Source organism: Exophiala mesophila, assembly GCF_000836275.1.
Source record: "Exophiala mesophila strain CBS 40295 unplaced genomic scaffold supercont1.2, whole genome shotgun sequence".
In the NCBI taxonomy this organism is placed as follows: Eukaryota; Fungi; Ascomycota; class Eurotiomycetes; order Chaetothyriales; family Herpotrichiellaceae; genus Exophiala; species Exophiala mesophila.
In genome coordinates this window covers 3,502,474-3,524,060 of record NW_015622505.1, presented here as the reverse complement: position 1 = coordinate 3,524,060, position 21,587 = coordinate 3,502,474, and the positions used below count along the sequence as shown (strand labels likewise).

The 21,587-nt window shown below is 50.3% G+C and overlaps 6 protein-coding genes across 6 annotated transcripts; 3 read left to right on the top strand and 3 right to left on the bottom strand.

The window, feature by feature from the left end:
* Positions 1–197: 197 nt before the first annotated feature.
* Positions 198–1,625, bottom strand: PV10_03058 (2,3-dihydroxybenzoate decarboxylase). Its single transcript, XM_016367450.1, has 3 exons — positions 1,243–1,625; positions 769–1,192; positions 198–709 (listed from the first exon to the last, which is right to left on the bottom strand). Exons 1-3 carry the CDS (start codon positions 1,542–1,544, stop codon positions 419–421), a joined length of 1,017 nt encoding a protein of 338 aa, XP_016226968.1. The 5' UTR covers positions 1,545–1,625; the 3' UTR covers positions 198–418.
* Positions 1,626–4,302: 2,677 nt separating this feature from the next.
* PV10_03057 (uncharacterized protein) lies at positions 4,303–8,547 on the bottom strand (the record flags this gene model as incomplete). The annotated part of the gene is made up of 2 exons (XM_016367449.1): positions 4,303–5,480; positions 5,535–8,547. The coding sequence occupies 2 exons, from the start codon at positions 8,545–8,547 to the stop codon at positions 4,303–4,305; spliced, it is 4,191 nt and encodes a 1,396-aa protein (XP_016226967.1).
* Positions 8,548–10,350: 1,803 nt separating this feature from the next.
* PV10_03056 (uncharacterized protein) lies at positions 10,351–11,888 on the top strand. Its single transcript, XM_016367448.1, has 2 exons — positions 10,351–11,144; positions 11,347–11,888. Exons 1-2 carry the CDS (start codon positions 10,688–10,690, stop codon positions 11,574–11,576), a joined length of 687 nt encoding a protein of 228 aa, XP_016226966.1. The 5' UTR covers positions 10,351–10,687; the 3' UTR covers positions 11,577–11,888.
* Positions 11,889–12,567: 679 nt separating this feature from the next.
* On the top strand, positions 12,568–15,150 carry PV10_03055 (uncharacterized protein). Its single transcript, XM_016367447.1, has 5 exons — positions 12,568–13,134; positions 13,185–13,422; positions 13,472–13,662; positions 13,709–13,823; positions 13,873–15,150. The coding sequence occupies exons 1-5, from the start codon at positions 13,099–13,101 to the stop codon at positions 15,084–15,086; spliced, it is 1,794 nt and encodes a 597-aa protein (XP_016226965.1). The 5' UTR covers positions 12,568–13,098; the 3' UTR covers positions 15,087–15,150.
* A 214-nt stretch (positions 15,151–15,364) lies between these two features.
* On the top strand, positions 15,365–18,112 carry PV10_03054 (uncharacterized protein). The gene is made up of 2 exons (XM_016367446.1): positions 15,365–15,742; positions 15,794–18,112. The coding sequence occupies exons 1-2, from the start codon at positions 15,669–15,671 to the stop codon at positions 17,904–17,906; spliced, it is 2,187 nt and encodes a 728-aa protein (XP_016226964.1). The 5' UTR covers positions 15,365–15,668; the 3' UTR covers positions 17,907–18,112.
* A 64-nt stretch (positions 18,113–18,176) lies between these two features.
* PV10_03053 (uncharacterized protein) lies at positions 18,177–20,763 on the bottom strand. Its single transcript, XM_016367445.1, has 2 exons — positions 18,545–20,763; positions 18,177–18,475 (listed from the first exon to the last, which is right to left on the bottom strand). The coding sequence occupies exon 1, from the start codon at positions 20,344–20,346 to the stop codon at positions 18,562–18,564; it is 1,785 nt and encodes a 594-aa protein (XP_016226963.1). The 5' UTR covers positions 20,347–20,763; the 3' UTR covers positions 18,177–18,475; positions 18,545–18,561.
* Between the last annotated feature and the right edge of the window lie 824 nt (positions 20,764–21,587).

The window sequence follows — 21,587 nt, the reverse complement described above, 5'->3', positions numbered from 1 at the left end:
CCTGACTATAGGCTCTAGGCCTCGGCTACGGGCGGAGCAGTGGGTAGGATGGTGGCTTGAGTGCCTTGGCCAATCTGTGGAATAGAGTACAAGTACACTTTAAGATCCCCTCTGGAGTACACCTCGAGAATGTGAGGTACCCCTAGGATTTGGAGCAGCTTGCTATACTGGAGGTTGTGTCATTTTGTATAATGGTGCCTCCATTTCCACATTCGGCAGAAGCACCTGTATACATATACTATACATACCTGATCCGAACGGTCGCGCCTGCCCAACTAAGACTACCCCATGAAAAAGGCAAGCGCGACCAGCTGCTCCTACATCAGTAGGGAAGGTGCAGATTTGTATCCACATCCATCCACTGCTACTGCTTCATCCTCGTCCTATGGAGTGCATTGCCATGTCATTCCAGTGCAAATTATGCCTTTGCATCCTTGAAATCCCCTAGCTTAAACAGCTTACTGGCATTATCCTTGCCAATCTTCCTCCTGTCCACGTCGTTGATCTCGGTCGCATCAAACCAAGTACATGCATCATGGAAATTCTCAAAAGGATAGTCAATGGAGAACAGGATTCGATCTGCGCTCACTTCGGTCATACAATAGTGTAGTGTCGGCGTGGAGAAGTGTCCGCTGGTCGTGATCCAGATGTTTTGGGCAAAATACTCTCTGATCGTCTTCTTGCATGTCTCTTTCAAGCCCAGAGGTTTCTGTGATATCGAGTCAGACTGACGCTATCACAATGATGACTGAGACCGAGGAGGCTTACCTTGATATCTTCAAACCAGTGATTGATTCTCCACAGATCAAACGGTAGATGCTCTCCCAGATGTCCAATAACAATTTGAAGTTTGGGATGACGATCGAATACTCCGTTGGTCACCATACCCAGGAGATGCAGGCTCACGCCCTGGGCAAAGCTCAATGGGGGCCCAATGAGCCATTTTCGGGGGGCCCAAAGTTTATCGTGAATGCTCCCAGTCGGATTTCGAGGGTGCAAGTAAAATGGCACGTCCAGCTCAGTCACAGTCGACCAGAATACATCCCACTCAGGTTGGTCGTAGAAGATCATGTCATCTCCATCTGGTCCTGCTCGCTGGGTATCATTGACTAAAGCGCCTTTGAAACCGTATTTAGTCACCACTCGGCGAAGTTCCTCGGCAGCTTGCTTAGGATCATGCATGGAAAGAGTGCTGGTTTTGATTAGTGTGTGACGCTCAACTCGACTTGCTTGGCCACTCACGCAAATGCTCCAAACCGATCAGGGTGAGACTTGATGGTCGAGGCAATATAATCGTTGACTTCGGTCGCCAGTGCTTCGGCTTCTTGCTTATCCCAAACATCCTGAACTCCAGGTGCAGTATATGACAACAGTTGGTATCCAACGCCGTACTGATCCATGTACTTGATTCGAGTCTCGACAATGTCATTAATTTCGGCGGCATGTTTGTCAGGGTCAACCGCGAACAACCCAGCCCACCATCTGGTTCGCTCAGCAAACCGAGGGAGGGCAAACGCCTCTTCCAATGCCACCTTTCCAAGCATGATCAATGTCAGTTAGTTCAAAAGGCCACGAAAAACAGGAATCGACACGGAAAAGTTGATCAGGACAACTAAGAGAATCCTCCAGCTCGCAGAGACTGATTTTGTCAATGTTGTACGGTTTTGTCCTGTACGACGACAGCGGATCGCCAGCACTCCTTTCCGTCTCCAACCCGAATCTTACCTGCTCAATTCCATGGTTGAGGGTGAGGAGAAGCAGAGATCCGATGCATCATAGAACCCCAGGTCTGTTCACGAATTAGATTTCGAGGATCGTGAAAGATAGTCCATCAACTCGTAAGCCTTCCAGGGTCTGAGCGGGGAGTGTGGAGTTTGAGGTTGAGTGTCACAGGGCAGTTATCCGACATATTGCGGGAAATGCACCAAGTGGTCGGGCCGTCACCAAGATATGGAAGTCGTCGCCTGCGAGCTTGACTCTGATGGAAATCATCAAGTTTTTAAAAATTATTACATCTGGCTAGTAGCTTTGGTTCTGTGGCTTGCCGTTTGGAAGACTCTAGGACACCTTTTGACTAGGAAATGTGGCTAATCCATGCATAAAAGTGATGCTTGAGCTCTTAGCATTACACAGTCGGTCGGATGGCCGCAAGGCTGAATATGCAGGGATGCGCTACTGCGACGAATCTCAAACAGGATCCAACATCTACAAAAAGCAGAAGTACCACGATCATAAATCATAATGATTTCAAGGAAGGCCGAACAAAGCACCGGCTCTTGCTTGCTATCTCTGTGCATTGAACTAATCTCAACCCCGACGCTCCAGGGTTCAGCCTCGCAAGTTTAGGCAAATCCCTATTAATAATCTGCCTCACTCAAAATGAAGCAAGGCCCCTTGTTGATCCAACTGAATCCAAATTGCGATTCATTGCCTTAGTACCCAAACAACCACGGCAACGGTGAGAACTGCGCTCACAGGATCTGCATTCAATTTCCATGCCCGTCGCGGAAAACCAAGTCCGTCCGCAACCCAATTATCCCCCAATCTCGGACCAGCACCATTAGCAGCAATAGCACTTGCAACTACATTGGTGGTGGTGTGAACTGTGACAGTGTTGCCCATGACAGTGGTGCATGCCGTGACATGGACGGTGGATGTCACCAAATTGCCATCATCTCCCAAGTTTGACGATGCAGTTGCCGCAGGTTCTGAAATGGTAGCCTGGGCTGAGTCACCTGTGTTGGTAGCATTTGCTTGGTCGTCATGGGTCGCTGTGATCATTGCAGTGGCTGTGGCGGTAGCAGTCACAACTGCCGTCGCTGTCGTGGTCAAGTTACCATGGCTAACATTGGTGCTGGTAGCGTCATGGCTTATCTTGGAGGTTGGTACAGACGAAGGTGACGCTGACTCAGATTCCGATTCGGATGCAGAGGTGGTGACATCAGCACTCTTTGTTGCTGTGGAAGATCCAAAAGTCGAGGTGGCGGAGAGGGCGCTCTCAGTCTCAGGCTCAGGAGTCTATGTCACACACAAAATTCAGACTTAGCAAATGTCCACAAACACAAACATCAGACCATACAGACCCCCAACTCAATGAATCTCAGATTTTTGTTTTAGCACATACCTGTTCAGGCGGGGGCAAGGTGAAAGTGACGGCATGGCCACCGATCTTAGTCTCGAATGTCATTCTCGCGTCTGACTCCGGATTGCACCAGAAGTTGTCCTTGAAAGCAATGATGTCTTTTCTCATGGGGTCGTCTTTGTTGCACGGGTCTTTGCCCTTGGCCATCAGGCATGCATCGATACCAACGTTGTAGTACTGTGATTGACAGACACATGCCAAGTCCAAAGGACAGTTTCCTCGATTTCCGCTCACTGCGTCGTGGATGGCGTCCTTGCCGATACAGGCCTTGCCACATTTGGGGAGGTCGTCGAAGTGAGTGTAGTTGGTTGCCAATGCCGGTGCGATGAATGTGGTGATGACCAAGATGACAATCATCATCAGATAGACAGGAGATCGGCGCTTGCGGTGGCCGAGAGGACTTGTGATGAAGGAGGAGCGCGAGGATGCCATCTTGGGATAAAAGATAGTATGGGTAGTGGGGTTTGAACGAGCAAGGACAACGCCTCTTCCTGTTGTGGTGGACAATGTCAGTGCCAATCAGGTGAATAAGAGATCACAGATAAAACCTACACCGCGCAAGAAACAGAGATAGAGAGAAACGCGTCCTTATTCTGGCCGTTGTTGTTGACAATGTGCTCAGTTATCAATCAGGTGAACTTGAAATTGAATCTGAACGAATTGCTGCTTGGAAGTCGAAAGCGAGGGTGAGATCACAGTGGCAGATACAAGTTAAAGCAAGTAGGACACGATCATGACGGAATAAAAGAAAACGGAGGAGAAGGAAGACAATCACAACGAGAGTCATCAAAACTACATTAGCAGCACAGATCTGAATCATTGGATGCGGTAGAAACGACTCGAGTGACGGATGTAGCGTGAGTCACTTCACTGTTAATTGATCAGATCACTCAAAATGCCGACTTGAATCATGGTAGGCACTGGCTGTGATAATACAAATACACAGTATAGAATTATTGACCCGAATCATGGACAATGATGGATGCGTTTACGAACCTCATAAGCACCAGTGTTAAGTGGATTCATCTATGGATGAAAAAGCCTAGAATTCAATGATCTGTGTAAAACGTCTCAAACCACACACTAACGTTGATCAATGACAGATCTGTAAAGAACAAATCATTTCTATCATTCTATCACTCTAGCAAAACAGCTCCTATTCATGCCTTCTTTCTCCTCCGAAGACGCGCTGACCATCGTTTCGTAGGAGACGCCACTACCGGCGGCACTGCAGGTTTTCTCTTCTGCTTTCCTTTGCCTTTGACCTGGCCTCTCTGTCTCGGCCCATCTGCTGCTGCTGCTTGGCCTCTTCCTCCTTCTTGTCCCTCTTTTCCTTTAGATCTGGCGCCTTCAGGCTCGGTTCCAGCAATCGCTCCGTTCGATGAGACCTGATGTTTACCGATTCCATAAACACCACGCCTGTCCAGCTCCATCAAAATTCCTACGAGTTGCTGCTTGTTGTATTGCCGAGCGCGAATTTCTTGCCAGGGTACTCTCCGAATATCTTTCAATTCTTTGTTGAGGTCGCCTTTTTTCATTTTCATATACTCCGAATAAGTTTTCAACTGGACTGGTGCCTGCCGTTGGTCGTCGGCAAAGAATGCCATAGACTCAAGTGGAGGTTCTCTCATTTCGTCGTCAGATGAATCTTCATCCTCGTCGAAGCTGTCCATTGTCACATCGTCTGGTGGAGGGATTTCTGCCCCTTTATTCTTGAGAATGTCATCATCGCCAAGTCCGATCAGCCATTCCGCATACAATGTCCGGAGCTCGTTCAAAGTTCGAATGAAGCGGCCGAACTCGTGGCGCAGGGTTAACACTGTGCAGAAACGTGGGCCTGGCCCGTTTGGAAGGTCAGCCGTGCGACCTTCTCGAAGAAGGTTCCACAATCTGACGAAGTAGGTGTCAAGATCGTAGGCTACCCGTTGGCACAGTTCAGCTGATATATCCGCTTCCTGTCCTCGCCGTCGCCGCACAAGGCCCCACCGAGGAGGCTCCTGGCCGACTGGTGGATAAAAGCCTGCGATGGCGTCCATAGGTAATCTTGGCTCGCTGCGACTGACTATATATCCTCGTAGATGACTTGCCCAGGTGGTTGCGCGCAAAATTAATTCTGCAACCCGCTGTCGCCATTGGTGCGATTCAACGTTCAGGGTTGCAAATCCTTCCTGACCCACTAGGCAGCTGATGACTCCAAACTCTTTCATCTCGACCATGACGGTCGCGACTAAGCTGCCTTCGGTATAGTCTCCCAAAAGGGCGTCGTGATCAGAGTTGTGGAAAGTCCGTTCAGGTCGTCGTAAATGGCGCGGTTGTCCTTTTCTATTGTGGCTTGGATCTGCAAGTCTCATATTAGCACTATATTCCAAGTTGTATTCAATTTCCCACTTACCACAAACATGATGAAGACAGTTTGGAAAAGTTGGGCACCAATGACACTGTTTAAGTTTGCAGTGACAGATATGATGAATCTCATAAGGGGCCCCCGGGCATCGATAGCAGCCCCCTGGACCGTTCTGCACGTGCTGTTCATATGCTGGCTGAGATGGTACATCGGCTGGTTGAGGCTGGCCATATGCTGGAAGAACCCGTCTATCTGCTGGAATGTGGTAGAGGCTTTGCTGTGGTCCCATGCCTCCCAAGATGGTTTGACCCTGGTATTGGCCGTCAGCATCATGAGTTGGCTGTACATCCTCAGGGGGGGCATTACCAACATGGCCAGCCTCCGGTATTGTAGTGTTGCCTAATCCTTGTTGATCCACAGGCTGGAATTCTCCCTCGTTGATTTCGTTCTGGTAATCACCGTGCTGGTTCTCCTCTTGGGGTTGCATCTCTTCTTGGTTTGGCAGAGGTTCCGAGCCTGGCCCGTCCATATTATAATAGGCACGGTCTAAATCTCTGAGGATTTCAGCATCCGTTGCCATTGATCGTGACGGATGGATGTTGGCACGATGTCGATATTGGTCGATCTGACTCTGCTGGAAACGGCGTTTTTTCAGACTTAAGGGTGCTCCAGCTACTGGAGCTGTTGCTCGTGACCGAGCAGGACCTCCCCCTCGAAGGCTGATGGCGGGCTTTTCCACTCGAGCAGACACATCAAGAATTTTGGCTTGCGATAGGACGTTCTTTTTCCTCTGACGGCTAAAAAGCGAAGATAGTCCAGACTTGGCTTTTGAACTTAACTGACGACGGGCCTTAGAGATTCGATGCAAAGTTGACCCTACGAATTCTGTAGGCGTGGCAAATGTTGGCCAGACAATGGTAGGGTGATACTCTGGACCGCGAGCATGAGAAGGTGGAATGTCAATCAGATCTTCCACTTTTGCCCCTTCAGAGGAAATGCCTGGGTGGCTTAGATCCCGCGAAATAAGTCTGCTTTGAGCAACCTCCTGTGCTCTCGTTTCTGGCAAGGGGCACCAGACGTAGTTGAATGCACTCTTGATGTTTATTCCGACAGGCTGAGGAAAAACAGACTGCAGAGGCATGAATTGGCCATACTCGATTTGTGACACTTGATCTATCATTTCGTCCTGATCGTCTTCACGGTGTCGAGCAAGTGTGGGTGAGTTTGGTCCTGGAGCCAGGGCGGTAGTTGGGGACCACATATCGAGTGATTCGATTGTCCAGTCGTCAGCTTTGTCAATGGACGTCCATCTTCTGATTGTGACCGGCCCATCGTTGATGAAGTTGAAGCGTACAGCGGCCCGCTCAAGTCTTTCTAGGTCGTTGGGTTTGAGTTGGCCGTCCTCGATGAAAGCCTCCAATGCATCAACAACATGTCTTTGAAGTCCGGTGTTTGCATAACGTCTCAGGTGGTCATACCTGTCGTCAGGGTCGTCGCGACATTTTGCAATATAGCGACAGTACTGGGCAACAGTGTCTTCTACACATCTCGGTATGGAAGCGTCAGAACTTCCGTCCAACCTAGCAAAGAAGGATCGAATGCCAGGACGCTGGAAGAAAGTGGCCTCGAGAGACTTCTTGGGTGTGTCACGAAGAGAATTGGAGAGTCCTATCTGGTAGTAGGTTGCTTTCAACGCCCTCCAGATGAGAAGCCATAATAGATGAAGCTCTGATTGATATGTTGAGACTTGCCAGGTTTCGAGCAGATATTGACCAAATCTTTGGGCACGAAGTGCCATGTGAGATGACACCAACGCTTCAGCTTCGTTGAATTGTGGTGAATTGAGGCGAGACCTCAGGAGAGGGGGTTGTGACATTCGACGGATCAGTCCCATCAGCATTGTGAACGAAGATTCGTGCACGTCGAGGGGGTTGGTGCGTACGGCATCTTGAAGCAGAAGTAGTCGATCCGCAAAAGCTGCTTCGGCAGTAATTCTATGTTTATCGGTGAACATGTGCCAAACTTCTATACATTCAGCTAAGCCTCCTGACACTTGATCGGATTGCAATGAGCTATTGTTGATAGCATCTATGTCATTGAGACAATCTATGATGCTGCTCACATCCAGCAAGAAACTGGGGGAATGTATTGCGACTCGGCGGGCTTCTGTTTGGTTGTACTCCGAGAGGAGCCGATATGTTTCACGTAGAAGATCCAAGGCTTGGGCGGATGAGATGTCTTCTGATACTGGACCGAGATTGCCAATAGAAAGTTTAGCCGCATCTGCTGCTGGGGGGTCACGATGAATTGTCTTGTCATAATTCAGGCTGTTACGCCACACAGACGGTCGGTGATATCGAGTGGTGGACGATTGTGCAAGATCCGGGTTCCGAACTAGCATCTGGAAATAATGCTGCAATACTGACACGGAAACTGAGTTCCATTTCTTCTGTAGGTGGGACTGACGGGCTAGGGGTTCAATCAACGACAAGAAAGAATCGCATTGTTCTATGCGGGAAAGGACATCGTCGCTGGGGCCGGAAGTTGAAAATTGCAGACGAGAGAATGTTTGGAGGACCAGCTGGAGTTCAATCTGAGCACCAGGGACTTCCGATTGCAACAATTTCAAGCACCGTTGCGCTCCAGCATGAATGGTGGATTGTTCCCCAGACTCTGATAGACAGTTCTTGATATCAGGGAGTGCCAAGATGACGTCTGAGAGGAGCACCAATCTCTCGAGCGGGCCATACTGCTTGATGGATTCAAGCGCAGAGAGCTGTAGATTGATTCGAAACGCCAGAGGTAGTTCAGAATCAACATTGGCTGGGCGTTGGAGGCTTGTCAATTCCAAGAGCAAAGCAGGGGTTACATCGGGTTCCAATTCATCGGATAGAGATGATGTCGAAGCGACAGGAGAAAGTTCTCGTTCCAGTTGAGTTAAAGTCGCTATCCTTGCATTTGCATGAGGATGAGAGAAGGCTATGGGTTGTTTGCCACGGAATTTAAGGGAGCCCAGTGGCTTTGGAGCCTTGCCTGGGGTTTGGGGTTTCGTTGGGGCCATGTTGTTGACGAGTCGAGGCGAACGAAACCAGAGGAGGCCGGGGGAAAGGTTTGCATCACCAGCAGAACGACAACGATCAGAAGGGGATAGATATTACTTACTGCCATCTTTCATCTTTAGCTAACAAAGAGACGGGGGATACGTTGAAGTAGGGCAGAGCATGACGTTTGCAGCATTTGACGACGTGCAAGATGGGATAAAGGAGGTGTTGAAATTTCCGCATTCAGACCACCAGGCTGCTTTAGGGTCGAAGCTTGGGACAAAGCAAAGTATACCAGTTGGCTAAGTCTTGCTTGTACTTCTCTTGATGTATCATGCCGGGCACAAATTGTCCTCAAGCCATCAATGCGTGCATGTAAAAGAACCTTGCATGGTTGGTCCCTTGTTGGCGAATTGGACTTTCTCAGCTTTGAATCCAAAGCGTACTTTAGAAAACAGGGACTGCATGTCGGTTGCAAGGGGACTTATCTGGAGATGTAGAAGGGCCAATACTGATGATGGAGACGGGAGTTTTCAGATGGAAGAGGCTATGACCAAGACTCGAAATGATGGAATCTGGTAGTGAGAGAAGAGTGCGTCGATGGATGTATGCTCGACCTGAGTGATGCCTGGAGAATCCTGGCGACTCGAGATAGTGGAGGCAGGTGCTACTTACTCCGTGCAGTCCTCAGAAGGAGGTGGGTTAACCTGGCTGTCACGCCATAAGACAAGATGTACCTGTCCTGAGTATCAGCATGGGAAAGTACATCGGGTGACACCTACGCGGATAGGTGTCTTACGTATCTATCTTACGCATTGTAACCCATGTCCCAGGCTCCATCATTGTCAGGGCTCTCATGACTGTTTATGCTGTTCATGCTGTTCATGCTGTTCTCCAGAAAACATTCAGAACCCCGTCGTGCCCGTACATTAGATCCCTACAGGAACAGCATTCTTGCCTTCCGCCAAGTGGCTGATCTGGAGATCGTCTGAGCCTAGATGCCTTGGTAATTCCACCCAATGTCAGGGGTGGGATGAATTATGGGAGCACTGGCAGGTAAGGGCGAAACTCTGCACGGGTGCTGATGCTAGTACTGGAGTTCTCTCCCTCCATTCCCAGTCAGTCTGGATGAGCATTTGTCCAATTGAACAAGTGGTGGCACACAGTCCACCCTCTGTGCTTCTGAAGCAGTTGTGATCAGTCTAGCTGTTCGTAATGGTCCCACTGACAGTCCCACGTCGCTGAAGATAGCTAGTAGCCGGATAGAAGCACATAAACTAGCGGGGTGAGGGGGATAAGGCAGCCTTGACCCAGGGTCACAGGGGTCTCATTGGGTCCCCGAGGTCCCCGCTAGCCCCCAGTGCAGGCCTAATGCATGCTGGCAGGCTGGTAATGCGTCCCTCCTCCGCATTATGCTTTCCCCCTCCACGGCCTCCAGTTGGAAACAACAAAGGCAAACCTTGCCGGATGACTTTCTTTGCCATTTGATTGTTGCAAGCGAACCACAGAATAGAATTCCTCCCGTCACTACCGTTACGACACACCGACCAGACCAGACTCTAGACACCAGACTAGACACGTCAGACCAGAAGAGGTTGTGTGTCAATGCGCGCTCACCTCACTCGTTGTCCTTCTTTTAGCCCAAACATCTCCGCAGTGTCCTGATATGCAGACTACTCTGTACTCGTACGCACATGCACCGTATTCATGATTGCAGTGATTGATTGGGGCCACTGGGCTAGATTCGTTAATAATGATGATAATATGTAAGCCAACTTTTCTTCTCTTCCCCCCCTTCCGCCCTTCCTGTCCCTCAATATAACATTCCCTTCTCCTGCACATAGTTTCAGTACCTACCAGTCTGCCCATCACCAGACGGCGATAATCCCTTTAGTTTCATGTTTCAGTCTCTGCTTTGGCCCTGATCATCCACCCTATCTCTAGTTCCCCTCTCCAGCCATCCTATCAAGCTTTGCTGTCAATCAGACGCTCGCACCACAATGACGTGACATTTCCTGCCTTTGTCCTACCTGCCTACCTCAACTTACAGCTCCATTGACAACACACACGCACACACCTTGACCCCTTGGTGGTCGACTGTACAAACCACACTTTCTACGTTCTACATTATATTACATACTAAGCCTTTCTCTGGAAAACATGTCTGACTCCAACGGACCACCTTCGCCACGACCCCAGCATCGTCGACGTTCGTCCATCGTCGATATGTTCAATCCACGCCCTAATTCGAACTCTCTTTCCTCTTCTCCCCCATCCCATACCGTTCCATCCACTCCCAGTGTACCCCAACATCGAAGAGGCGCATCAATCACCTCGCTTGGCCTGACGACCAATCCAGCGGGACAATCACCTTACAACAATGCGTTTGCACGCCAGAGACGAGCAAGCATTGCAACCTCATCCGCCTCAGGCTCCCCGGATTTCCGAAATAGCTTTGGCGATGAGCCAGCCGTGATTGAAGAGGACGATTCCACCAGTGCAAGCTTGCAACCTCCGCCGTCGCCTTCTTTTGCACGAAGAGTGAGTTTTGGAGCACAGGCTTTACGGGATGTGAGGCTAGGCACAAGCCCTAGCAATACCGGCAACACCGGCGGTGGTAGGCGCCCCTCGTCTTCCCTCTTTACCTTGGATGAGCGTTATGAAAACCCACACCAACAACGTCAACCTGCCACTGGGACGGTCAAGACTGCAGGTAAGAGTCTAGGCCTGTCCCTCCCACATGTTGCATGTTGCAATTTGCTGTTGCATTCTATTGTGGTTCAAGCTCGATCTCACACCAGGATGCTGATGATTCCCAGGAGAAGGATTCAATTGGTCTGAAGCCATCCGAGACCGTAGTAAACGATCCCCCTCATTTTCCACCGGCAACCCATTCGCCTCCAATACCTCTCGTCCGCGAGCCTCGAGCATTTCCGATCCTGCACCACCCAAAGAAATCTCCAAGCCCATGGCCGATCCCGCCCCAAAGTTGAAGAAGCCAGATCACCTGGGTGAGAGAATGCTGCGAGGTGACTTTATGATGGATTGAGGACAAGACCTTTGGAAGCAGAATCGGGAAACTGTACAATCAAGCGATGCTCTGTACATGACATGGCGACACATGTTTGTTTGATGATGTATGTTGGGGGCATGTTGAGAACAAGGCACGGTATCTGTTGGATCTACCTCTGGGAGAAATGTTTACATTCGTTTTCCGGTATGGCATATCAGGGTCCTCTTGCGGGTCTATGGTGCGGAGATGAAGATTGGCGATGGACGATATCTACGTATGCTTGACGTTACAGCAGCTCAAGGAATTGAGACCATGTCTAGGTATGAAATGAATGATTTGAGACAAAACCACCAACACAATATGGAAGCTTTCAGAATCGTAAGCGAGATCTGCCTCACCATAATCCTAGTACATTTCCCTGTGCCTATGCGTCCATATGTAGGTTAACTGCTTAAAGCATTAATGTCCCATTGCTCACCGCGTTGCGTCTGCATTCATCCTTATAGTAGTGGATCAAGCATTGCGGAGGTCTGCTCGACAAGTGACCAGAGTGACAGAGTAATTCAGCTTGAACACCGTATTTCAACAAGCCTTGACTGGGGAACAGCCTAAGTGACTACTTAGCGAGAAGACTGGCCATTGGTCTTGTTAGTAGTGGGATATCCGTATGTGTGATATTAGGTCCTGATGCTGCCTGTAGGGCTCAAGGGCTAGAGGCCCTCGGGCCTCTCAGCCCTCAATCGTTGGGCCAGAGTGGCCGTGAGCATCCAGCGATTGGGCCGAGGGGGCCGCCCCGCCCACGTTTGAGATCCTTAAAGGCCCCTAACGATTAGTTGAGCCACCTTTGCGTAGGTGCTGATGATGGCCAGGCCTAGGAGCCGCAACAGCATCAGCATTAGCATCGTGGCCTTTTGGTTCTCGGAGCAACGAGCTGCGACGCTCCCACACTCTGACTGAACCACTTCTCCCGACCACCGACCACATCCTCCAGGTGACTTCAAAGCTCCACCGTAAATTGGTCTACCAACTTCCTCTGACCAGTTCCTTGGTGCATCGCACGTTCGACACTGGATGGTTCTGATTACCATATCTTGGATAACTTTTTCCATATTGGTCGAGCATAGAGCGCGCACTTTTTGTTGTCATCTTAATTACGCCCTTTTGCATTGCCTTGCCGCTGCTCCGCTACCCAACGCCTCTTGTCGCTCGTGGCCTCCCAAGACTGCGGCTGCCGAAAACACGTACTACAGCCACTTTGTCACAACTTCCGCCTGTGACCGCCTGCTTTAAAATCTATCCTCTTGCGCGATCATACAAGCTGCCATGTGCTAGTCGTCCCTAGCACCTCTGTCCAACATGCCTGTCTGAAGCCCACCAACCTCTCGTGGTACGTCGCGCAGTCACCGCGTCACCCCGTCCTAGCATTCGTAGGACCGGTCCTTCACTCATTTCCTTTTACTCCTCCGGTCGGCCTTTCCGGATCCTTGGAACCTTTGAACAGGCCCAAAGCAGAGAACTTGATCTTTGCGCATTTGATCGACCAACCCCCGATTTCGAGATGGAGAAGACGGTTAAAGGTGCTACAAAGATAAAGGTGGGCCCCTCTGGAGACATGTCAAAGTACCGGGTGTTAAGAATATCCAGCTTGCCGCCCCCAAGTCGAAATATGTCGAATCGATCCTGCTTGCTACTAAACAAGGCGAAAGCGGAGTGGCCGAGGTCTTTCGCACCCTCCAGCTACGGTTGAGAGATTCAACATGGACCATTGTTTTCAAGTCCTTGATAATTGTTCATCTGATGATCAGAGAGGGCCAGCCGGAGGTGACGTTAGCATACCTCGCAGCCAACCCCAAGAGACTGGCCATTAGCAGCTTTGCAGAAGGTATAGTCAGCCGTTCCCACTCTAGCAAACGAAGTCTGACCACGGACAGCGCAAACTCAAGGACACAACATTCGAAAATACAATGACTACCTCATGGAGCGAGTTATTGGGTACCGAGACGTCCGAACCGATTTTGTCAAGGCTGGAGCGGGCAAGATGAAGAGATTGACTGTGGACAAAGGCCTCCTCCGACTAACAGAGGCCGTGCAAATGCAAATAGAGTCTTTGGTCCAGTGTGATGTGAGTGGAGACGAGGTTCAAGACCACCACGGGCTAACCAGTATAGCTTCTGACTTCCCATGACCCTGATAACGAGATTTCACTGACAGCTTTCCGTCTCCTGACCTTGGATTTGCTTGAACTGTTCAAGGCCATGAATGAGGGCACTATCAATGTCCTGGGTAAGTGGCGTCCCTGACGGCCCCACAACAAGCTCCTGACCGCGGACAGAACACTACTTTGAGATGTCTCGCCCAGATGCGGAAAGGGCACTCAACATCTATCGGACCTTTGGAGTGCAAACAGAACAAGTAGTACACTATCTGAGCGTGGCCCGGCAATATCAAACGTCGACACGGCTAGAAGTTCCCAAGTTGAAGCACGCCCCCACGACTCTGACCGCGTCTCTGGAGGAGTACTTGAACGACCCAGACTTTGAGATGAACCGACAGCAGTACATGGCTCAGCAACAGGCTAAGAAGTCAGGAAAGCCGGTTGCCCCTGCGTCGTCGGCATCGAAGGCAACGTCAGCACCAGTTCGACCAACAACAGCTCCATCAGCGCCACAGGCACAGACGCAGGCCAAAGGACCAGCACCAGACCTGATTGATTTTTTCGAGTCGATCGAGCAGAACCAACAACAGATGGCCCAGAACCCTCCTCAACAATTCCAGCAAGCAATGCCACAGGGCCAAGTGTACCAGCCCATGCAGATGCCGCAACAGACCGGTTACAATCCTTTTATACAACCCCAGCCGACATTCCAGAGTCAACCCATGCCCAGTCAGCAACTTCAACCCGACTTTACTGGAGCGGGATTCGGTGGCTACGGACCTCAACCTCAACAAGCGCCAGCTCATGCCTTCCAATTCCCAACTTCACTCTCACCAATCCCACAGAATGGAGTGGCAGACTTTCAGTCCCAATCATCGACATTCTCCTCGTCTCAGCCAACCCAGCTGCAACCACAGCATACATCGACGAACCCCTTCCGACAGTCGATGCTACCTACGGGCAACTCACAGTCATCCCCAGTTGGAGCATCTCCCAATCGATCATCGACGAATCCATTTGCGAAGCACAACACTGGTCAAGGGTTTGATGCCAATACTTTTTCTCCAGGCGCTTCTGTGCTGTACGGCCAACACACAATGTCACAATCACCTGTGCCCGAGTTGGGACAAGGAGGCATGTTCTCACCGTCTCCGCCAGCCTTGCAGCCACAACGAACGGGGACGAATCCATTTGCCAAAGCTCGGCCAGCCACGGCCAGTCCCACAATTACAACCAATGTCACAGGCAGTACCAACCCCTTCCGGCAGAGCGCATTTGTCAATCAGCAGACAGGCCAGGGATGGCAGCAGGGGAACCAGGGAACATATGCTGGATTTGATTTGAACAATGTCAACACCACTCCGATATTCCCTAGACCTGGTCAGGGGTAGAACATAGAACGAGCGTAATATCATGATAATGTCTGCAAAGGTGCCACCCAGGTATGACGATGCATTGCTTGTGCGTTGGACGCCGTTGATGTTGTAGTTGGTGGTGTTGGTGGTGTTACGTGGTCGTGCCTGCCATACTAATCTGATGTGGCGATCCGCGTCCCTTCCTTACGAATCGCTTCAGTTTCCTGTCTTGTGATTGGTCGAGTTTCCCCAGACTTGACATGCATGACATGCCACCTTTTTTGTCTCTCTGTGCTCCCTCTTTGCCTATCGAGCCTCAAGTTCTCCCTTTTTTCTCTCTCATCCTTTCTATTTGGTGCTTGTCAAGACTCTGACGTTTTGACGAAAACCCCTAGATCCAGCTTTGGTTTTTCTCCCGTCGATGTGCCATGATTCCTCCGCGTCATACCGGATTCGACAGGCCGTCTCGTTCTTTGACGAGAACCTTGACCGACACAGTTGACTCCCAATACTAAGCTCTGACTGGCCCTGTTTCCAGCCTTGGTGGTCATCTCACATGCTCCCAAGTCATTGGTCAAGTGCTTCAATGCTTCAATCTTCAGCTGATTCGATATAAGAATGGACGAGACCAGCCCTGAGCCAACTGACAGTCTTTCCATCATCCCCTACGACAACAACCGTGATGTTGTTCTGTGAGTTCTCTCATTCATGCCAGACCTTCTTCTCCTGACCCAATCATCCAGACGAAGTGCAGACACGATCATCTACCGCGACCCACATACTAACCAATTGGTCCCCTTCCGCCATGACCAAAACCTTGACCGACATTCAACGGACTGTCCCACCTGTGGCCGTCCCTGGCACTCTCAGAACGATGGCCCTGCTCATGATTTGGCTCCAAATTCCCCAGACGACCAACCCACCTTCATCACTCATGACTATTTTGAGATGCTCGCCAGGAGCCTCCCGGGGTCCGCCGAGCCTTCACTGCCACCTTCCCCCAGGCGCCGCTTAGCTCAACCAGTTCGCTCAAGGCTCCGTCCACCCTCGACGAGGACTCAACCTCCTCCCCCGGACGCGGAGTTTGTCACCAGCGAGCCCGCCCCCGTCACCCATGCTCAAGGGATTTCTGAAGCTGCCTTTGTGCCCAACTATTTTGAGAAATTCTTTGTCGAAGAAAGAGAACTCGGTCGAGGCGGCAGAGGGGTCGTGTTACTCGTCAAACACCTCGTCGATGGTTTTTTCGCCGGCAGATTTGCTTGCAAGCGTGTTCCCGTCGGCGACGACCATGCTTGGCTTGAGAAGGTCTTGATTGAAGTCCGGCTGTTGACAACCTTGTCACATCAGAATCTCGTCTCCTATCAACATGTCTGGCTCCAGGATTACCAGGCCAGTTCTTTTGGCCCCAAGATCCCATACGCCTTCATCCTACAGCAGTATTGTAATGGTGGGGACATGCAAAACTATGTCCTGGGCTCAGCCCAGGCCACTACCACGACCCAGGACCTGAAAGAACGGATCCGGCGTCGGTCCAAAGGAGAGTCTGATTCTCCTCGACAAAAACACGAGCCTAAGAGGCTCCATTTTGATGAGATCTACAGCTTCTTCAAAGATATCACTTCTGGATTACGCTTTCTGCACCATAATAATTACATCCACCGGGATCTGAAACCGAGCAACTGCCTCTTACATACTGTCGGTGGTGAGACTAGAGTCCTCGTCAGTGATTTTGGAGAGGTTCAATACGAATATGCTACTCGCAAGTCTACTGGTGCTACAGGCACTATTTCCTACTGTGCTCCTGAGGTTTTACGAAGGATCACTCCCGGTGGGCCCTACGAAAACTTCACTTCCAAGTCCGACATCTTTTCTTTGGGCATGATCTTGCATTTTCTCTGCTTTGCAAATCTGCCCTACCGGGCCTCGAATGTTCTCCATGAGGAGAAAGAAGATGTCGATGAGCTGAGGTCAGAGATATTGTCTTGGGGCGGCTTTGACGATCAGCGAAAGGTGCGTCCGGAATTGCCTGGTGCTATTTATGCATTCCTGAAAAGGTTATTGTCACTGGAGCCGGACATGCGTCCTAGCGCAGATGATGTCCTCCAGGTCGTGACATCTGGAAGACTTGATGACCTCCCAACAACAAGACGCAAGAATTCCATGGAGCCGGAAGAACTCACCCCTGGAAGACGAATCCAGAAGCTGGATAGCCCGAGAAAGGGAAATTCTCCACAACGAGGAGTAGATTATGAATTATCTCAGAAGCGGAGAAAAGGTTCCGTGTTGACTGCTGAAACTTCGACCAACGATCTTTCCCCTGGATCCACGTTCTCCGGTGGAAGTGATGGAGAATCCTCCTCATCTCCTCTAAGGCAGAGCTCGGCCGGGCAGAGGCAGAACAGCAGAAATGGATCCAGTACAGTGATCATTCGGCCGCGACAGTCATCAACATCGGCTCCCACATCGCCGATTAAACGATCTTCCACGTCCCCATCCCCGGTCCGTCGGCAACTCCTCCTCGAATCGGCCCATTCTTCACCTCAAACACTCATCTCACGTACGGTGACTCGCGTCAGATCCTTTGCCGAAGGTCCAATAACTTCCCCTTCGCTCCGCATGGCCATCCTCGGACTTAAATTGCTCAGTACCCTCCAACCGTGTTTGTACCGTGGAATCAATGCCACGACGGCCTACCCTGTTATCGCCATTGCGTTGGCAGAATTCTCCGTCCAGGATTATCGGGTTTGGAAAGCAACATTGGCATTCTTGATCCACCTGGGCATATTGGGATTCGCGATGAGGTATAACAAGCTCTGTCGCCATCCTGGGACGACATGGCAGTGGGATGGCGACTAGACAAGACAGTCAGAACGAAGAAGCGACTACAAGTCAAGCTATTTCGCGTGCACTCATCGAGCATCACTTAATGAACGGCTACGGCGGAAGAAAAGTCGTTGTCATGATGGAACAATGATGCGTCCTGTCAGGACCTCTCGTTCCCGTGTATATAATCGCACCATTTTGCAGATGGGTCAATGGTGAAAAAGGTATTCCAATATAACTATATTTTTGTTGCGATGCGGTTGTCTGAACGAGCCAGGGCAGCCAGATACGTGATCAACATTGCACGTGAGACGTTTTTGATCATTTTCTCATTATTGAGTAAGGACACATGCTCATTGCATTCGTCGATACTGTCCAGATGAGGGAATTTTATACACACTTACAAACTATATGAATAGAGCCAGAGCACAGGACGATCTTTTACATCGAACAACTAGCCGCGCCGTTCTCCAGTCAGCATCCATCCTGTAATGTCCTGTCACTCGGTCCATCTTGACTGATAGGGTATAAAGCAGAGGCGAAGAAGGATTGCTCTATCCTTCAGTCACAGTAAAAGACATCCCATAAAACCAATCTGGCACCTATTCGCAAAAGTCAACATCCACCGTATATCGCCACACAGTTGAATTGTTGTTGACGGGAAAAATTACCATGAGCTACCTGGTTCTCATCCCTGCTGGTTCATATGGCTGGGGAGATTCCAATCGGCATAATCGGCATGGACAAAAGCACGGTCGACAGTAGGGACACTCTCAAGGACGTACTGGAGAGACTCGCCAAGGTCATGACTGTCTCTAAGACTCATATTCTCATCCAGCACTATGTCAACCTCAACGTTCAACTTATCGCCGGCATGGTAGGCCTGGAGGCCTTGAATATACTTGATCGTCTTTGCGAAGCGCATGGTGAGGTAGAGGAGGACGTTTCGTTGATCGGCAGTGGCGGCGGCGCCGCAGAGGTTCCGGACATGCTGTGATGAGGTCTTGGACCAGTTGGAGATGACGTAGAGAGATAGTAATAAGCCGCCTAGAGCATCGAGCCACCAAACATTAAGGTAAAAGCCGACAAGGGGGAAGATGATGGAAAAGGTGTTGAAGACGACATCAGTCACGGCATCCTGCGCCAGCGCTTGGACCGATGAGTTCTTGACTAGTCGGCACCAGAACCAACAGAAACCCTTGATCACCACAGTCGACACCATGATCATAATCGCCGGCAGCGTCAGCTGCACCACGGAATGGTCTCCGGACACGGTCAGACGGTTGATGCACTGTAAGAAAACCTGGAAAAACGACGTGATCATAATCACCGAAAAGACCAAGACACCGACGGGTTCCAAGCGCCGTCTTCCAACGGGATATGCATACTGATCTTGCTGCGAGATGAGCTTCGTCGTAGTCCAGACAATCGCAGTTGATAGGAAGTCAAGCGCTGCATCCACTAGTGAAGCCAACACCGACAATGACGATGTCATGACAATCACAGCGAGTTTAGCCACCAGCAAGACGACATTGGCCACGAGGTTGAGGTAGATAGCCGCCGTGACAACGGGATCGTCGCTGTCCACCCCTTCATCGTCCGAATCGTAGGGCACCTCTGGGTACAGTTGTTCTTCGGGGTCGATAGCAAGATCCGGATCGCCGAGTAGAGGAGTCGCCTCATCCGGCAACTTGTATAAATTCTTCGGCGTGCGTTTGATTTTGGTTTCATTGGGAGAAATGCCCGGTGAACTCTTTGTAGTCTCTGTCGGGGTAGTGCCAGCGGCGATGTTGGTGCCAGACCCAGGAATACAAATCGCCGACTGCGGCTCCTCATTGATCGTATTCATCGGATTGGTATATCCATTCCCTTGCGTCTTGGTATATTCCTGAATCAGATTATGCGGCAGCGACGAGTCGAGTAGTCGGTCGATGTAGATATACTGCGAAATGAGAAAATTATTGCGCTCATAATACTGGCGCAACGGTTTTTTCATCTTGCTCAACTGCTCCTCCGTCTTGTAATACTGTTGCCATCGGTACCGAGGATTGCTGTTTCCAATCAATCGCATACTGCGCATTTGAGGCGTCATCAAAATCTCCGGTCCGAGCGACATGCGTCGCGCATCGATCTCTTGCGGCGCTTGATAGCTGTGGTGCCATTTCCGATGGAGTGGCGACGCAGTCGCAGAGTCATTGCTACCGCCGCCGCCCAAGACTAGCTCGTCGCCGACCAGCGGATCGACTTCCGTGTCGGAATTGATCGAGTGTACGGAATTGCGTCGTTCGCTGCGCGGTCGTCGTGGGAGTGTGAATAGTGATGCGGTCGATCGGCTTTGGATTAAGCTTGGGAGTCGTTGTCCACGCGTCGACACAGCAGTGCTAGGTTCTTCGCTTAGTGGGATGAAGTTCGAGAGTCCGCTGAGGCGGTAGTGCGGTCGTTTGGTCGGTGGTGTCGATGGTATATCTTCCATTGTGAATGGAGGAAGTGATTGGTATGGTTTGGGATGATATGGTATGGGGGATGTGAGTTAAGGATCAGTCAGTCGCGGATCGGTGGGAGGGCGTGTATCAAGCTGGCCAGATAGATCGTAAGCTAACTACATGCACTCACAGCGGATGAGTAAGTATCGAAGGACTGAGAGAGTGATGGAAGATCGAGGATGGAAGAATGGAAGGCGAAAAGATAAGCCCGTGGAAATATACAGTCTTGTTAAAGTATGTGAATATGCATGTGAAGGTGAAGGTGAAGGTCTCGGTGGTCGCGTCTTTGCTCACATAGAGCATTCAAGAAACAAAAACATCTTTGCTGATGCTAGTCTGTTAAGACAAAAGACTCAAGAGCTCTGTATCATGAAGCTTGGGCTCACAGCTATTGCTGCATATACAGCATGATGAGGATGCAGGTAGACATATGTCAAATCCGAAACTGGGTTTTGAGTGGTGCTGCGCCAGCGCCAGCGGACGTGGACTTTCTTTCTGTCTGTTTCTCCACATGCCCGATGTCGCATACCTAACCTTCTGTAGTATAGGCGACAACCTTGGGGGGGGGGGGGGCGCTATGAGTACGGAGTAGGTGGGTGATCATCTGCTGTGGACGCCGTTCAAGCCAGCCAGTCCTAGCAAAGAATGCCAATTCGGCGAGGAGCGCCTCACCTCGGTTGATTGGTTAGTTGGTGGTGGGTGGGTTCTAGCTTGGAGCTCAGAGCTTGAAGCTTTGAGTGCTTTGTTGAGAACGAGGGTCTACAATATGGCCCCCAGGGGCATCTAAGGAGGCGCATGGGCGTGGGTGGTAGGCCGAGTGGCTCGGGTGGAGATGCCCATGGCCATCTTGCATTTGTTTTGAGCCCAGTGGAAAAGGAAAATCTCCAGTTCTTCTTAGAAATGAGATGTGAAATGTGTCTGGATCTGATAGTTTGACTAAATTATCTTCAGTTAGTCAGTACTCCGTACGTGTAAATGGTAGTGTCATCCAATAAGCATGCTATATGTTTAATTGTAATCGATAGCATGTGAACCGAGGCCCAGGAAGCTCTGATTTTGTCTCAGGCTTGTTTTAGAGTAGTACAACATGGATGTTTGATGTCATTTGTCCGTGAGAAGCACATATGTGTTTTGTTTTGATGTAAAACCATAGTTGTAGCTATCATTCTCTATGTGAACGAATGTAATCGAAATTTCTCTATCCACTCTCATGTCTATGCCATTATGAAAT

Bases quoted from the DNA above. Each gene is read 5' to 3' on its own strand.
- PV10_03055 (XM_016367447.1), top strand. From the start codon at position 13,099: ATGGAGAAGACGGTTAAAGGTGCTACAAAGATAAAG. The intron at 13,135-13,184 runs GTGGGCCCCTCT...AAGAATATCCAG, and splicing joins AAGGTGCTACAAAGATAAAG to CTTGCCGCCCCCAAGTCGAA. The intron at 13,423-13,471 runs GTATAGTCAGCC...GACCACGGACAG, and splicing joins CATTAGCAGCTTTGCAGAAG to CGCAAACTCAAGGACACAAC.
- PV10_03058 (XM_016367450.1), bottom strand. From the start codon at position 1,544: ATGCTTGGAAAGGTGGCATTGGAAGAGGCGTTTGCCCTCCCTCGGTTT. The intron at 1,193-1,242 runs GTGAGTGGCCAA...AATCAAAACCAG, and splicing joins GATCGGTTTGGAGCATTTGC to CACTCTTTCCATGCATGATC. The intron at 710-768 runs GTAAGCCTCCTC...TCGATATCACAG, and splicing joins ACTGGTTTGAAGATATCAAG to AAACCTCTGGGCTTGAAAGA.
- PV10_03053 (XM_016367445.1), bottom strand. From the start codon at position 20,346: ATGGAAGATATACCATCGACACCACCGACCAAACGACCGCACTACCGC.
- PV10_03054 (XM_016367446.1), top strand. From the start codon at position 15,669: ATGGACGAGACCAGCCCTGAGCCAACTGACAGTCTTTCCATCATCCCC. The intron at 15,743-15,793 runs GTGAGTTCTCTC...CCAATCATCCAG, and splicing joins AACAACCGTGATGTTGTTCT to ACGAAGTGCAGACACGATCA.
- PV10_03056 (XM_016367448.1), top strand. From the start codon at position 10,688: ATGTCTGACTCCAACGGACCACCTTCGCCACGACCCCAGCATCGTCGA. The intron at 11,145-11,346 runs GTAGGCGCCCCT...GATGATTCCCAG, and splicing joins TACCGGCAACACCGGCGGTG to GAGAAGGATTCAATTGGTCT.